General features: G+C 40.0%; 1 protein-coding gene and 1 pseudogene across 2 annotated transcripts in view; both read right to left on the reverse strand.

The window, feature by feature from the left end:
• LOC145394661 (uncharacterized) overlaps positions 1-12,500 on the reverse strand; it is a 73,327-nt pseudogene that overhangs the window by 30,608 nt on the left and 30,219 nt on the right. The window lies entirely within an intron of this gene.
• Positions 11,408-12,500, reverse strand: part of LOC145394806 (cuticle protein AM1159-like) — a 4,730-nt gene continuing 3,637 nt past the window's right edge. The window contains exons 2-3 of the mRNA XM_080268594.1: positions 12,117-12,319; positions 11,408-11,753 (exon numbers count right to left, since the gene is read on the reverse strand). Of these exons, the coding sequence (XP_080124720.1) occupies positions 11,573-11,753; positions 12,117-12,319 (384 nt within the window). The 3' untranslated portion in view covers positions 11,408-11,572. The remainder of the gene's footprint in view (positions 11,754-12,116; positions 12,320-12,500) is intronic.

Consider the following 12,500-nt stretch of genomic DNA (forward strand, 5'->3'; position numbering starts at 1 on the left):
TTTTTTTTCTTTCTTTTTTTTTTTTTGGTAACGCTAAAAAATCATTTCCCATCTTCAAGAAATAAAACAAAAATGAATGACAGGAAAAAAACAGCAAAACAGCTTGAATTCCGTAGGCTATTTCCCAAACGTTTTCAGACCAAACAGAGCCCATCCTCAGAAAAACGTTTGGGAAATAAGGAGCTCTGTGTGCTGTGAAACGTTTGAGGGATGGGGAGCTTAAGCCGAGGATGAGCTGTGTGTATTTTGAAACGTTAGAGAAATATATATGGGAAAAAAAAACTCTCTTGTTTTTTCTCTCCAATCAGTTTTTATCCACGTGACGAAACAGACCAAGCAAGCGAAAAAAACAAGAAAAATTCGAACCAAACAAGCAAAAACAAACAAGAAAAATCGGAACTAAACAAGCAGGAAAACAAGAAAATTCCAAACCAATCAAGCAAAAAAACAAGAAAAATCTGAACCAACCAAGCAAAAAAACAAGAAAAATCCGAACCAATCAAGCAAAAAAAAACAAAAAAAATCGGAACTAAACAAGCAAAAAAAAACAAGAAAAATAGGAACTAAACAAGCAAGAAAACAAGAAAAATCCGAACCAATCAAGCCAAAAAACAAGAAAAATCGGACTAAACAAGCAAGAAAACAAGAAAAATCCGAACCAAACAAGCAAAAAAAACAAGAAAAACCCGAACCAATCAAGCAAGAAAACAAGAAAAATCCGAACTAAACAAGCAAGAAAACAAGAAAAATCCGAACCAAACAAGCAACAAAACAAGAAAAACCCGAACCAATCAAGCAAAAAAAACAAACAAAAAGAATCCTCCTCATAATGAAAGAATTTTTTTTTTCTGTCTCTTCAGGATGCGGGGAAAAACGCCTAAGAATCCTGTTTGAAAGGTACGTGTCCATTTAACCTGTTCTGTAAAATTTTCCGTAATTTTTATTTTACTTTCGTTCCGGGTTATATATATAAAAAAAATACTCTTTGGTTTACGCCCCTTGCTTTTATCAATTTCCTAATACAATGTAGTGCTGGAGGTGGCTGTGGTAGTAGTAGTTGTAGTAGTAGTAGTAGTAGTAGAGAGACAAATATCCATATATCAAAGCGAGACTCAAATCGTTCATTGAATCAATAAATATAGTTATGATCATTGCCTCATTATGATTCTTTTACAGATGTGCCAAACGCCTTATCCCTTAGCTCATCCAGGGCCATCGCGACATATAATGATAATAATAATAATAATAATAATAATGATAATAATAATAATAACGATGATGATGACGATGGTGGTAGTAGTGGTGATGGTGGCGGTGGTGGTGTTGATAATGATGATGATGATGATGATGATGATGATAGTGATGATAATAATAATAATAATAATAATAATAATAATAATAATAATAATATAATAACAATAAAAAGAAAAGTGAGAGGAAATAACAGTAATTATAATAAGATGAAGGAGACGAAGAAGTAGAAATAATTATACATACATACATACATTCACACATACATACACACATACATACATACATACATAAATACACAAACATACATACATAAAATAAAAGTCTCCCAACCACATAAGGTAACCAGCCTTCACACATTCTTTGCTAGATTGATATATTGTGGAGTCAACCTCTCTGTCCTTACACTGATGGCTCATACATACAAAGAAACTGTTACCCCTCGTGTGTGTGTGTGTGTGTGTGTGTGTGTGTGTGTGTGTGTGTGTGTGCGTTTCCCACCTCACAGGTATCGAAAAAACAACTATTGGGAGAAGTCAAGAATTTCGAAGTCTTGAAAAATGAATGACCCCCGAACCTACTAACCAAATACTTTAATAACCTTTCTTATCAAGTCTTAAGGGAGTGCAAGATGGTCTCCACCTAGCTACCGTACACTGACATACTCCTATACAAATTACCATGATTATTGATGTACATGTAAAAGCAGAATCCCTAAATTTATGTGTTGATAGGATTTGATGTTTGACCCCATAAATCCATAAAAAAAAGCACAAATAAAAAAATAAAAAGGGTATATGGGGCTATTGGTCCAAGGAAAAAATGTGCTAAGTTTGAAAGGAATTGATTGAGAAATAAAGGAATGGCGCCAAGATAAAGAAAGTGTTTGGAAGAAAGAAGAAGTGAAGAATAAAGATGCATCCCAGTCTGAAGAGAGTTGATGAAGAAATAAGGAAGTAGTGCCAAGATAAAGAAAATGTTGGGAAGGTAGAAAGAAGAAAAGAAGGAAGTAAAGTTGCATCCCTGTCTGAAGAGAGATGATGAGAAATAAATAGTGTCAAAATAAGGAAAATGCTTGGGGAAAAAAATAGGAAGAAACGAAGGAAATAAAGTTGCATCCTAGTCTGAAGGAAACTGTTGAAGAAATAAAGAAAGTGTTAAGATGAAGAAAATGCCTGGAAGGAAAAAAGAAGGAAACGAAGGAAATCAAGTACCATTCCATGCCTTGACTTAGAGACCTCGACTATTTTCCTGAAACTAGGATATTCAGGTATAAAGAAAAAATAAAGTTAAAAAAATCTATAGTGCAGTATTCATGTTCAGAAATAAATTAGAATGAATAAAGTGTATGATGCAGTAAAAGGTCTTCACTAGAGGAGTCCCAAACAAGTCCTTCAAAATAAAGATAGTAAAGTGAGTCTGGAGGTGGGAGTGGTGGTGTACCCTCCTCCTCCTCCTCCTCTTCCTCCTCCTCCTCCTCCTCCTCCTCCTCCTCCTCCTCCTTCTGCGTCGTTTAGGGAAGACGGATGCAATCTACCCCGAGATGTCTTGCAAGGTGGCCGGCTTCTTCGTGACATTCCTTGCATTATGTCTTGAAGATGGGATTTTTCTGTGATTTTCTGTGCAGTAGGCTTTGATTTTTTTTTGCTTTCATTCTCTCTCTCTCTCTCTCTCTCTCTCTCTCTCTCTCTCTCTCTCTCTCTCTCTCTCTCTCAGCTCAGTAGAGGGCCAGGTGTAGTCAAACCAGAAGGTCGATTTGATTAGCAACCAAGGAGACTCATTCCTACCTCATAACTCTCACAGAATTCAACATACCCATTATTTAATGTACACATCGTAGGAGTGGCCCAGTTCCGTCAGATAAACACAAAAAACCGATAATAGCAATAGATCTCTAGCCCACCAACGAAAAAAAATATTATTCAGTTTTATCTTACTCTGATACAGGTGGATTTTGCCGTAAGTGCTTCATGCTCGTTATCTGTGGGTTTCTGTTGTATTAGTTCTATTGACGAAGGGGTATATCTGCTCTGAATGGTGCTGGAGAGGGACGCCTTCACGAGAGCCCTTCCTCATGCTGGTGATGTACGAAGGAGGAAGGGGCAGAGAGCAGTAGGTGTAGAGGATGAAGTGTTATAATGACCTGTGTGTGTCAGATTGTACATACATCCTCTGTAAAAGCGAAAAGGGTGCGTCTTTTATCACCATCATCATCATCGTCATCATTGTCATCATCATCATCATCATCATCATCATCATCATCATCATCATCATTATCATCATCAACAACCAGAGACATTTCCATCTTTCCTCACTCAATTCACCTTGTTAGCTTGTTCCATCCGGTCCTAGCAACTTCCAAATTCTCTTCCTATATCTTTAATTATGTCTGTCTTCCTCTCCCGTGTCTGTACTGCCACTATTTTTTTTTTTTAAGTGTCCAACTCTGCGCATAACTTAAAAACCCGTTCCTTAAGACACAGCAGTCCTCCTACGTACCACACACATACGCATGTCACCACTTGGTTACTCTTGGTGTCCTGTCCTTATCTGATCTATGAAGAGATGTGACCTGCTCGTATCTCCAGTCGCTGTGATATTCCTCTTCTGTCTTCCTCCTTATCCAACAAGATTAATATTTTATCTGTCTATCTGAAGGCAAGATAATCCTTTCTATTCCCTCTTGAGCATTCCCATATTTACGTTTGAAGGATGTTATTATTATTATTATTATTATTATTATTATTATTATTATTATTATTATTATTATTATTATTATTATTATTATTGTTATTGTTGTTATTATTATTATTATTATTATTATTATTATTATTATTATTATTATTATTATTGTTGTTATTTTTGTTATTATTATTATTATTATTATTATTATTATTATTATTATTATTATTGGTTTCGTATTTAGAAGTTGGAACATGAAGGACGCATTGATTATATACTAGTCTCTGTTGACAGATAATTTCTCATCCCCTCAACACACACACACACACACACACACACACACACACACACACACACACACACACACACACACCATCCCCCATCTATCCATACACCTATTTTATTATATCTTACTTATTTGTGTATATATTTACCTGTATATTTATTTATTTATACAGATTTGGTAGTAAATGGCAACTACTACAACAGCTACTACTACTACAACTACAACTATTATTACTACTACTACTACTACTACTACTATTGCCATTTGATCTTATTCTTCCTAGTTATTATTTTTCTATTATGCTTAGGAACATCTCTCTTTGCGATGCCACTCTCTCTCCCTCGTTGACCTCACCTTAAGAAACAGTTGTATGAGTCGTAGCCAAGGTGACCCTGTAGTTAAGGATGGAATGAGGATGGTAATGAAGAAGGAGGAGGTGGAGGAGGAAGAGGAGGAGGAGGAGGAGGAGGAGGAGGAGTAATAACAACAACAACAACAACAACAATAATAATAATAATAATAATAATAATAATAATGATAATAATAATAATAATAATAATAATAATAATGATAATAATAATAATAATAATAATAATAATAATAATGATAATAATAATCCATCCATCCATCCATCATCCAATCCTACGTTGCCCCATGAGGAGCGTAGGAGCACGGGGCTAGGCAAGTTGGTCCTGACATTTAAGATGATAATGATAATAATGATAATAATAATAATAATAATAATAATAATAATAATAATAATAATAATAATGACAATAATAATAATTAATAGTAGTAGTAGTAGTCGTAGTAGTAGTAGTATTAGCAGTAGTAATATTAGTAGTGAAAGTAGTAGTATTAGTAGTAGCAGTAATAGTAGTAGTAGCATATCATGTATTATACCTACAATTTACAGCAGTGACAGTCTATCTATCTATCTATCTATCTATCTATCTATATACCTAGGCTGCTTCCCCCAAGGAAAGGGAGGTAGCCGAGACAGGACGACTCACTCCCCATTTACTCATCCATTCAAACACATTCATTCGCATCTTAGCTCCAAAAGGGAGAACGGACAGATCCTCACCGCATCACACCGCACAAGGGTCAACTGCGCAATGCAATCAGTGACATCCGCAGCAGGGCCCGACAGCAGAACTGGTAATAAAAATATGCAATCAGTGACAGTAATAAAAATAAAAACTGTACTAATAAAAAAGTAAAGATGCATTATTACTTCATCTTCTGCCACGATTGTAACAAATTCTGATTATTATATTATGAGTAAATAGCAGCTACAACATTATCACTTATATATACGTATTTGGTGTTCCTCAGGGTCATGTCCTATCACCCTTTATTATTATTATTATTATTATTATTATTATTATTATTATTATTATTATTATTATTATTATTATTATTACTATTATTATTATTATTATTATTATTATTATTATTATTATTATTACTACTACTACTACTACTACTACTACTACTACTACTACTATTACCAATTCTACTGCAACTAATATTATCGCTATTATTTTTTTCTTCATCCCACGCACACTGATGAGTCAACAAAACACTTCCCGATCCACAGCACTTCCCCATCCAAAGCACTTCTCCATAAATCATACCTCACGCACACTACACTCACAGAACGTTTGCTTATCTCATGCACCTCACTCTCACAGCACACTCACCTCATTCATCCCACTCTCACAGCACACTCACCTCATACACCTCACTCTCACAGCACACTCACCTCAAACACTTCACTCGCAACACATTTCTCACCTCAAATTAACGCTCTTCATCAGATTATATATGATTGAGTTGACTCCCATGTTAGTCACTCAGATAAACAAATGAGTATAAGTAGTGTTAAATAGATAAACTGACAGACAGATAGACAGATAGACAGCCTGAAAATTATAGACATAAAGAGACAGAAAGATAATAGTTGCATGATCTTGAAAATGGCCATGATCACCAACTTTTTCTATTCATGGTTTTACATCTCTACACTCTTGTAATTCCTGTTTTTTTTTTTCTTTTTGTCAACTTTTCCAATAATTTTCTTTTATGGATTTAGGCTATTTTTGAGATGGATGGGGTTGCGCTTGTGGCTGTTTCTGGGGGAGGACGGGAGAGAGAAGAGACTGTGAAAGGAGGAAGAGAGAGGATGTTCGTGACTGGAGAGAGAGAGAGAGAGAGAGAGAGAGAGAGAAATGTGCTGGGATGATACTGAGGGGGGGGGAAAGTAAGTGTGTGTGTTTTTTTTATGCAAGGAAGAAAGAACCAAAGGCCATGAACCTGTAAATTGTTCCCCCCAAAGAAAAAATAAAAACAAGATAACAGAGAGCCAAATTCAAGATTCATTAATTTCGAGATGCCTGGACACACTGCGTTTGAAAGACTGGAGATCATAGGCAGTAGGAAACACAGAAAGAGGTAGACAGTTTCAGAGTTTGGTATATCTGAGTGTCATTACTTTTTCCCCGGGCTCTGGGGTGGGGATGGAGGGGGTGTTGGTGGCATAGGGGTGTATTTGAAGTCGTCTCTGGGAGGGAACGAGAGGGAAAGAGTTTGTGACACGAGGAAGGACGAGAGTTGGGGTGACAGAGGGAGAGAAAAAAGTATCGCGGATATTGCAGTTTTTTTTATCATATGCTTTGGAAGGTTTGGTATGAGAGGTAGGGTTGTCGGTGGTATAAGGGTGTATCTGGGGTAGTAGGCAGGGAGGATGAGGAGAGAGAGGAGTTTTTAATAGGATGAGGCGTGATGCGGGAAGGCAGTGGGTAGGAAGATAGTGTTTTAAGATATATGAGTCTTTTCCTTCAATTTTATCTTTTTCTGCATGCTTTGGGAGGCTTTACTTGTTCTGCCTATTTATTTATTTATTTACTTCCGGCAATAAAAGGTGTTTGGGACAGGAAGAAGGGATATGTTAGAATTATGCGTGGGAAAAAAAAAAGAAAAAGAAAGAAAGAAAGAAAACGAAAAAGATGGGGAGGTTAAAAGTTGGGGAGCGGAAGGGTGGGGAAGGTTAAAGTGTTGGGGAGGGGTAAGAGGTTAAATGGTGGGAAGAAGGAGGGTGAAGGAGACTAGAAGCTGGGAGAGGGGGAGGGGTAGGGGGTTTAAAAGGAGGGGAAGGGGGAGGAGTGGGGTAGATTAAGAGGTGGAGAGAGGAGGGGGATATTAAAAGTTGGAAAGGGTGAGGGGGGAGATGAAAAAGGTGAGGGAGGTGGAGGGGTGAAGAAGTGGAGAAGGTGGAGTGGAGAGATGAAAAAGTGGAGCAAGGGAAAGGAAGGGGAAGAGTTGAATGGATGGTTGGAGATGGAGGGGTGGGGCAAACTAAAAGGTTCGGGAGGTGGAGGGGTGGGGGAGACTAAAACCTGGGGGAGGGAGAGGGCTGGTGGAGGGGGAGTTTAAATATAAGGAAGTGGAGAGTTAAGATAATGGTGGGAGGGAGAACGTGGGTCACAATTCCTGTTTTTTTTTTCTTTTCTTCATTATGTCATCGTTTTGTTAATAATGAGGATGTGGAAGAGTTCAGATTTTTATTTCTTTATTTTATTCCTCTTTATTATCATTGTTTCAGGGAGCTGCAGGGGAGGAAGGGAGACGGTATGGTGATTGATGGCAGAGGGGAAGTAAAGTGGATCGTGTTTGAGGTGAGAAAGAAGAAATTTTGGCAGGAAGAAGGTGGTGTTTGGGTGATGGTGTTACCTGAGAAAATGCAACATGATTGCTGTTGTATTTCCTTCCTTTAACATCACTTATTATTATTATTATTATTATTGTTATTATTATTATTATTATTATTATTATTATTATTATTATTATTATTATTATTATTATTATTATTATTAGATAGGGTACAGAGGGAGTGATTGGTGATAAGCAGTGTTGCTTTAGGAGAGGGAGGGGATGCGTGGATCAGGTGTTTGCGGTGAGACAAGTGTGTGAAAAGTATTTAGCGAAAGGCAAGGATGTGTTTTGGGCATTTATGGATTTAGAGAAAGCGTATGATAGAATTGATAGGGAGGCTTTGTGGACTGTTTTAAGATTGTATGGACTTGATGGTAGGTTATTAAAAGGGATGAAAAGTTTTTATGTAAATAGTAGAGCGTGTGTAAGAGTGGGAAATGCTGTGAGTGATTGGTTTCCTGTGAGAGTGGGGCTGCGACAGGGATGTGTGATGTCGCCTTGGTTGTTTAATATTTACATGGATGGTGTTGTAAGGGAGGTGAATGCAAGAGTTTTAGGTGGAGGTCTGAGTCTGGTGAATGTTGATGGCGGACAGTGGAATCTGAAGCAGCTGCTGTTTGCAGATGATACTGCACTGGTGGCTGATTCAGAGGAGAGATTGAGACAGTTGATAGAGGAGTTTGGAAGGGTGTGTGAAAGGAGGAAATTGAAAGTAAATGAGAATAAGAGTAAAGTGATGAAGTGTACGAGGTTGGTAGATGGTAGGGGGATGAATATAGTTTTGAATGGCGAGTTGCTTGAGGAGGTAGAGTGTTTTAAATATCTAGGGTCACATGTTGCTGTGGATGGAAGAATAGATGCGGAAGTGAAGTTTAGAATAATTTTTTTTTTTTTTTTTTTTTTTTTTTATGTGACCGACTCTGGGCATAGGCTTCACAGCCTGCTTTCAAGGCCCAGTAGTCCTCCCACGTACCGCACACCTCTACATGTCACCACTTCGGCGCTAACACCCACCGTCCATACTGAATACATGCTAGGGCTGTCTCATACAGGACTGGTGTATTGGTATTAGCGGGGGTATTTTTACGACATGTCGGCGGGCCTTCTGGTAGATCAGTAAAGTCTGATTTTTCAGAAATTCAAATCCTTAAACTGTTCCCTGCCTCAGCGGGATTTGAACCCGGGTCCGTCAGGACTGCAAGCCAACTCTCTACCGATTGAGCCACCGCTCAACAAGGCTGTGAAGTAGGAAAGATGCTGGGAGGAATGAAAAAAGTGTTTAGATGTCGTTCGCTTAGAATGGATGTAAAGAGAAGGCTGTATGAGGGTGTTGTGGTACCGACTGCGTTATATGGGGCTGAAACATGGAATATAGGTGTAGCAGAGAGGAAAAGTTTGAATGTAATGGAGATGAGGTGTCTGAGGAGTATGTGTGGAGTGAAGCGTATGGATCGAGTGCGAAATGATGAAGTGAGAAGGAGAACTGGAGTTGTTCGCGAGATGGTTGGTAGAGTTGAGCAGAGGGTGTTGCGATGGTTTGGGCATATGGAGAGAATGGATAATGAGCGATTGGTGAAAAAGATAACTAGATCTGATGTGAGAGGTGTAAGGCTGAGAGGAAGACCACGAATAGGATGGATGGACAGTGTGAAGAGAGCACTGGATGCGAGAGGTATGTTTGTTGAGCAAGGAAGAGTGGCTGTGCGTGACAGAAATAAATGGAGAGAAATTGTGAATGAATAAGTGATGACGCAGCCCTGAGGGGATATTCTCCCGCATTTGGTCTGATCAGCTAGTCAGGTCAGGTGCGGGTAAGGGGATGGGTCTGTTATGATGTGGCAGGGGTAAACCAGTTCTGCTGTCGGGCCCTGCTGCTGATGTCACTGATTGCATTGCGCAGTTGACCCTTGTGCGGTGTGGTGCGGTGAGGATCTGTCCGTTCTCCCGTTTGGGGCTAAGATGTAAATGAATGTGTTTGAATGGATGAGTAAATGGGGAGTGTGTCGTCCTGTCTCGGCTACCTCCCTTTCCTTGGGGGAAGCAGCCTAGGTATATAGATAGATAGATTATTATTGTTGTTGTTATTGTTACTATTATTGTTATATCTATGGCCAGACGCGTTAATCCCGTAAGAGGTGGCCACAGTCAAATCGCCTCCATGTTATTATTATTATTATTATTATTATTATTATTATTTTGCCATCCCTTTTTTTATTCTGATGGATTTCGAAAGATTTTATTTTTCCATTTACGTGTTGACTTTGTAACAAATTGTTCGAGATACATTTGGGATGTTTAGAGAGAGAGAGAGAGAGAGAGAGGTGGAAGAAAAGGCAGGTGTTAGTGTAATGGTGGGAAGGGAAACAGGTCTTGTAGTAATTTCTGTCCTTCCCTTTATTTATTTACCGAGTTTTTCTACAGATTTTGAGGGAAGGAGGGGAGTAGAATTTCACTAGGGATGGATGGGATTTATTTAGTGTTTTGGGGGAGGGAGTGGGATAGGGATGGAGGAAGATATTATAAAGAAATTAAAAAGAGTGTTTGGATGACCGCGAGAGGATATGAAATAAAATAACATTCCATATGCTTTACAACTAGAATCACTGTCAGGAACTCGTGATGCCTGTGTGGCCTTAAACACATGAGACAAGATCCATTTTGACTACTGCTGGTTGTTTTAGCAAGATCTTATTTGCTTTGGACACTGAAGAGTTGAGAGGAAGGATGGGATTGGAGTCTACTGGTGTTGTGAGGAGGAGGGATAGATTGGCATGATTTCGGCACGTGGAGAGGATGGAGGATGACAGTCGGGTGAGGCAAGCGAGAAGTGTGAAGGTCGGGCGTAAGGCTGCGAGAGTGAGACCGAAAAAGACCGGGGATGAGGACATAGAGTGTGATCCCAGTGATAAGGGACTGAATAGGGAGGCTGCCAGAGATCGAGCAGCGTGGAGAGCCGCCATTAGGTGGCAGACATATGCAAGCATGCTGGAGCCTTTATAATTTATTCGATTGATACAACGACACAATTTCGAAGGAGTGTAGCAGAACGTTTGACATCGATTGTTTATGACCAATTATCCAACATCATATTTTGTAGGCAGGAAAACGACCGAGAACAGTATAATATGATGTCTGTGACCTAATGATGGACAGAGTGTGATATTAATGGGCAAGTTAAAAAGAGAGAGCCTTTTCTTACTTAGGTGGGATTATATAGAGAACACTGGCCAGAAGAGGCATTGAAGGCAAGCTTTCTGTTTGCCAGTATTCACTATATAGTACGTGAAATACGTAAAAACCCTTGTAATTATGGTCGAAATAATAGCAGGCGAGCATTTGATAATACAGGAGAAGTAAGAAGGGGCTTTTTTTTTAGATACAAGAGGAGTAATAACAGCGGGCATTTGCAAATATAGAAAGAAAAATCAAAGACAGCCTGGTGCTAATAAAAAACATTTATTTCATCACAATAAAAACATCTTGTGTGTGTTTGCGTGTGTTTGCGTGTGTGGGGCTGTATGGCATCGGGGTCCTGGGGGCTAAGGCAAAGGTCACCTATGTACAGTCCAAATCTGAAGGGTGTTTGTCAAAGAGGGGCGAAGGGATCATGTTTCGTGTCGGTGCGATTGTGCCTCTTTACTTCCTCCTCCTGTCGAAGGTGATGCCGGCGGCCCTCTGCTCCTCGGCGATGCGAAGGAGCTCGTGGACGTGTTCGGGGAGGGGGTGGGGCGTGGGCAGGAGGTCTGACTCTGGCTGGTATCCGTACTCGTTGGCGATGTAGCGGACTTCGGCGATACCACCCTCGGGAAGCTGGAAACTGTGGGGGGACGAAGGGAGAGAGGGACGCTGAGTGAGGTGGCGAGAGAGAGAGAGAGAGAGAGAGAGAGGGGAGGGGAGAGGAGGAGGTTAAGTGAGGTGGATCGAGAAGAGAGGGAGACAGGCTAAGACAGACTAAAAGATGTTAAGAAGTGGGAGGTAGAGTGAGATGAGGTAAGAAAGAGAGAGAGAGAGAGAGGTTGAGGCAGACTGTGACTAACTAAAATAATTTGACAACAAGAAGGAAAAACTACGAAGAGGACATGACGATGCTAAAGGTGCAAAAAAAAAAAAAAAATAGTCAGTAAAAAGGAAGCGCCAGTACGGGAGCCAAAAATCAAAATAAAAAACAAAATCCACTCACATGAAGACGCCCTCCATGTTGCTCTGCCCCTCACTGCCGGGGGTGCCAGTCTTCTGCGTGTCGATGCCGTTGCTGGTCTGGAAGTGGTACCTGAAGTTGCCGTCGCCGTTGTCGCTCCTCTCGTCCAGGGTTATGGTGGCCTCACGATCGCGGGGATCCTGAGGTAGGGCAGCGGCCACCACCAGCAGGCAGGAGAAGACCAGCTGCGAGGAAGGTGGAGAGGAGGGAGAGGTTAGACCAGCTGTGAGGCAGGTGGAGAGCAGGGAGAGGTTAGACCAGCTGTGAGGCAGGTGGAGAGCAGGGAGAGGTTAGATCTTGAGGTGGAGAGGAGGGTGAGGTTAGATCTTGAGGTGGAGAGGAGGGGGAGGTTAAATCTTGAGGTGG

Source organism: Coenobita brevimanus, chromosome 28 (assembly GCF_032717465.1).
Source record: "Coenobita brevimanus isolate Jiangsu-jjx chromosome 28, ASM3271746v2, whole genome shotgun sequence".
Taxonomy (NCBI): domain Eukaryota; kingdom Metazoa; phylum Arthropoda; class Malacostraca; order Decapoda; family Coenobitidae; genus Coenobita; species Coenobita brevimanus.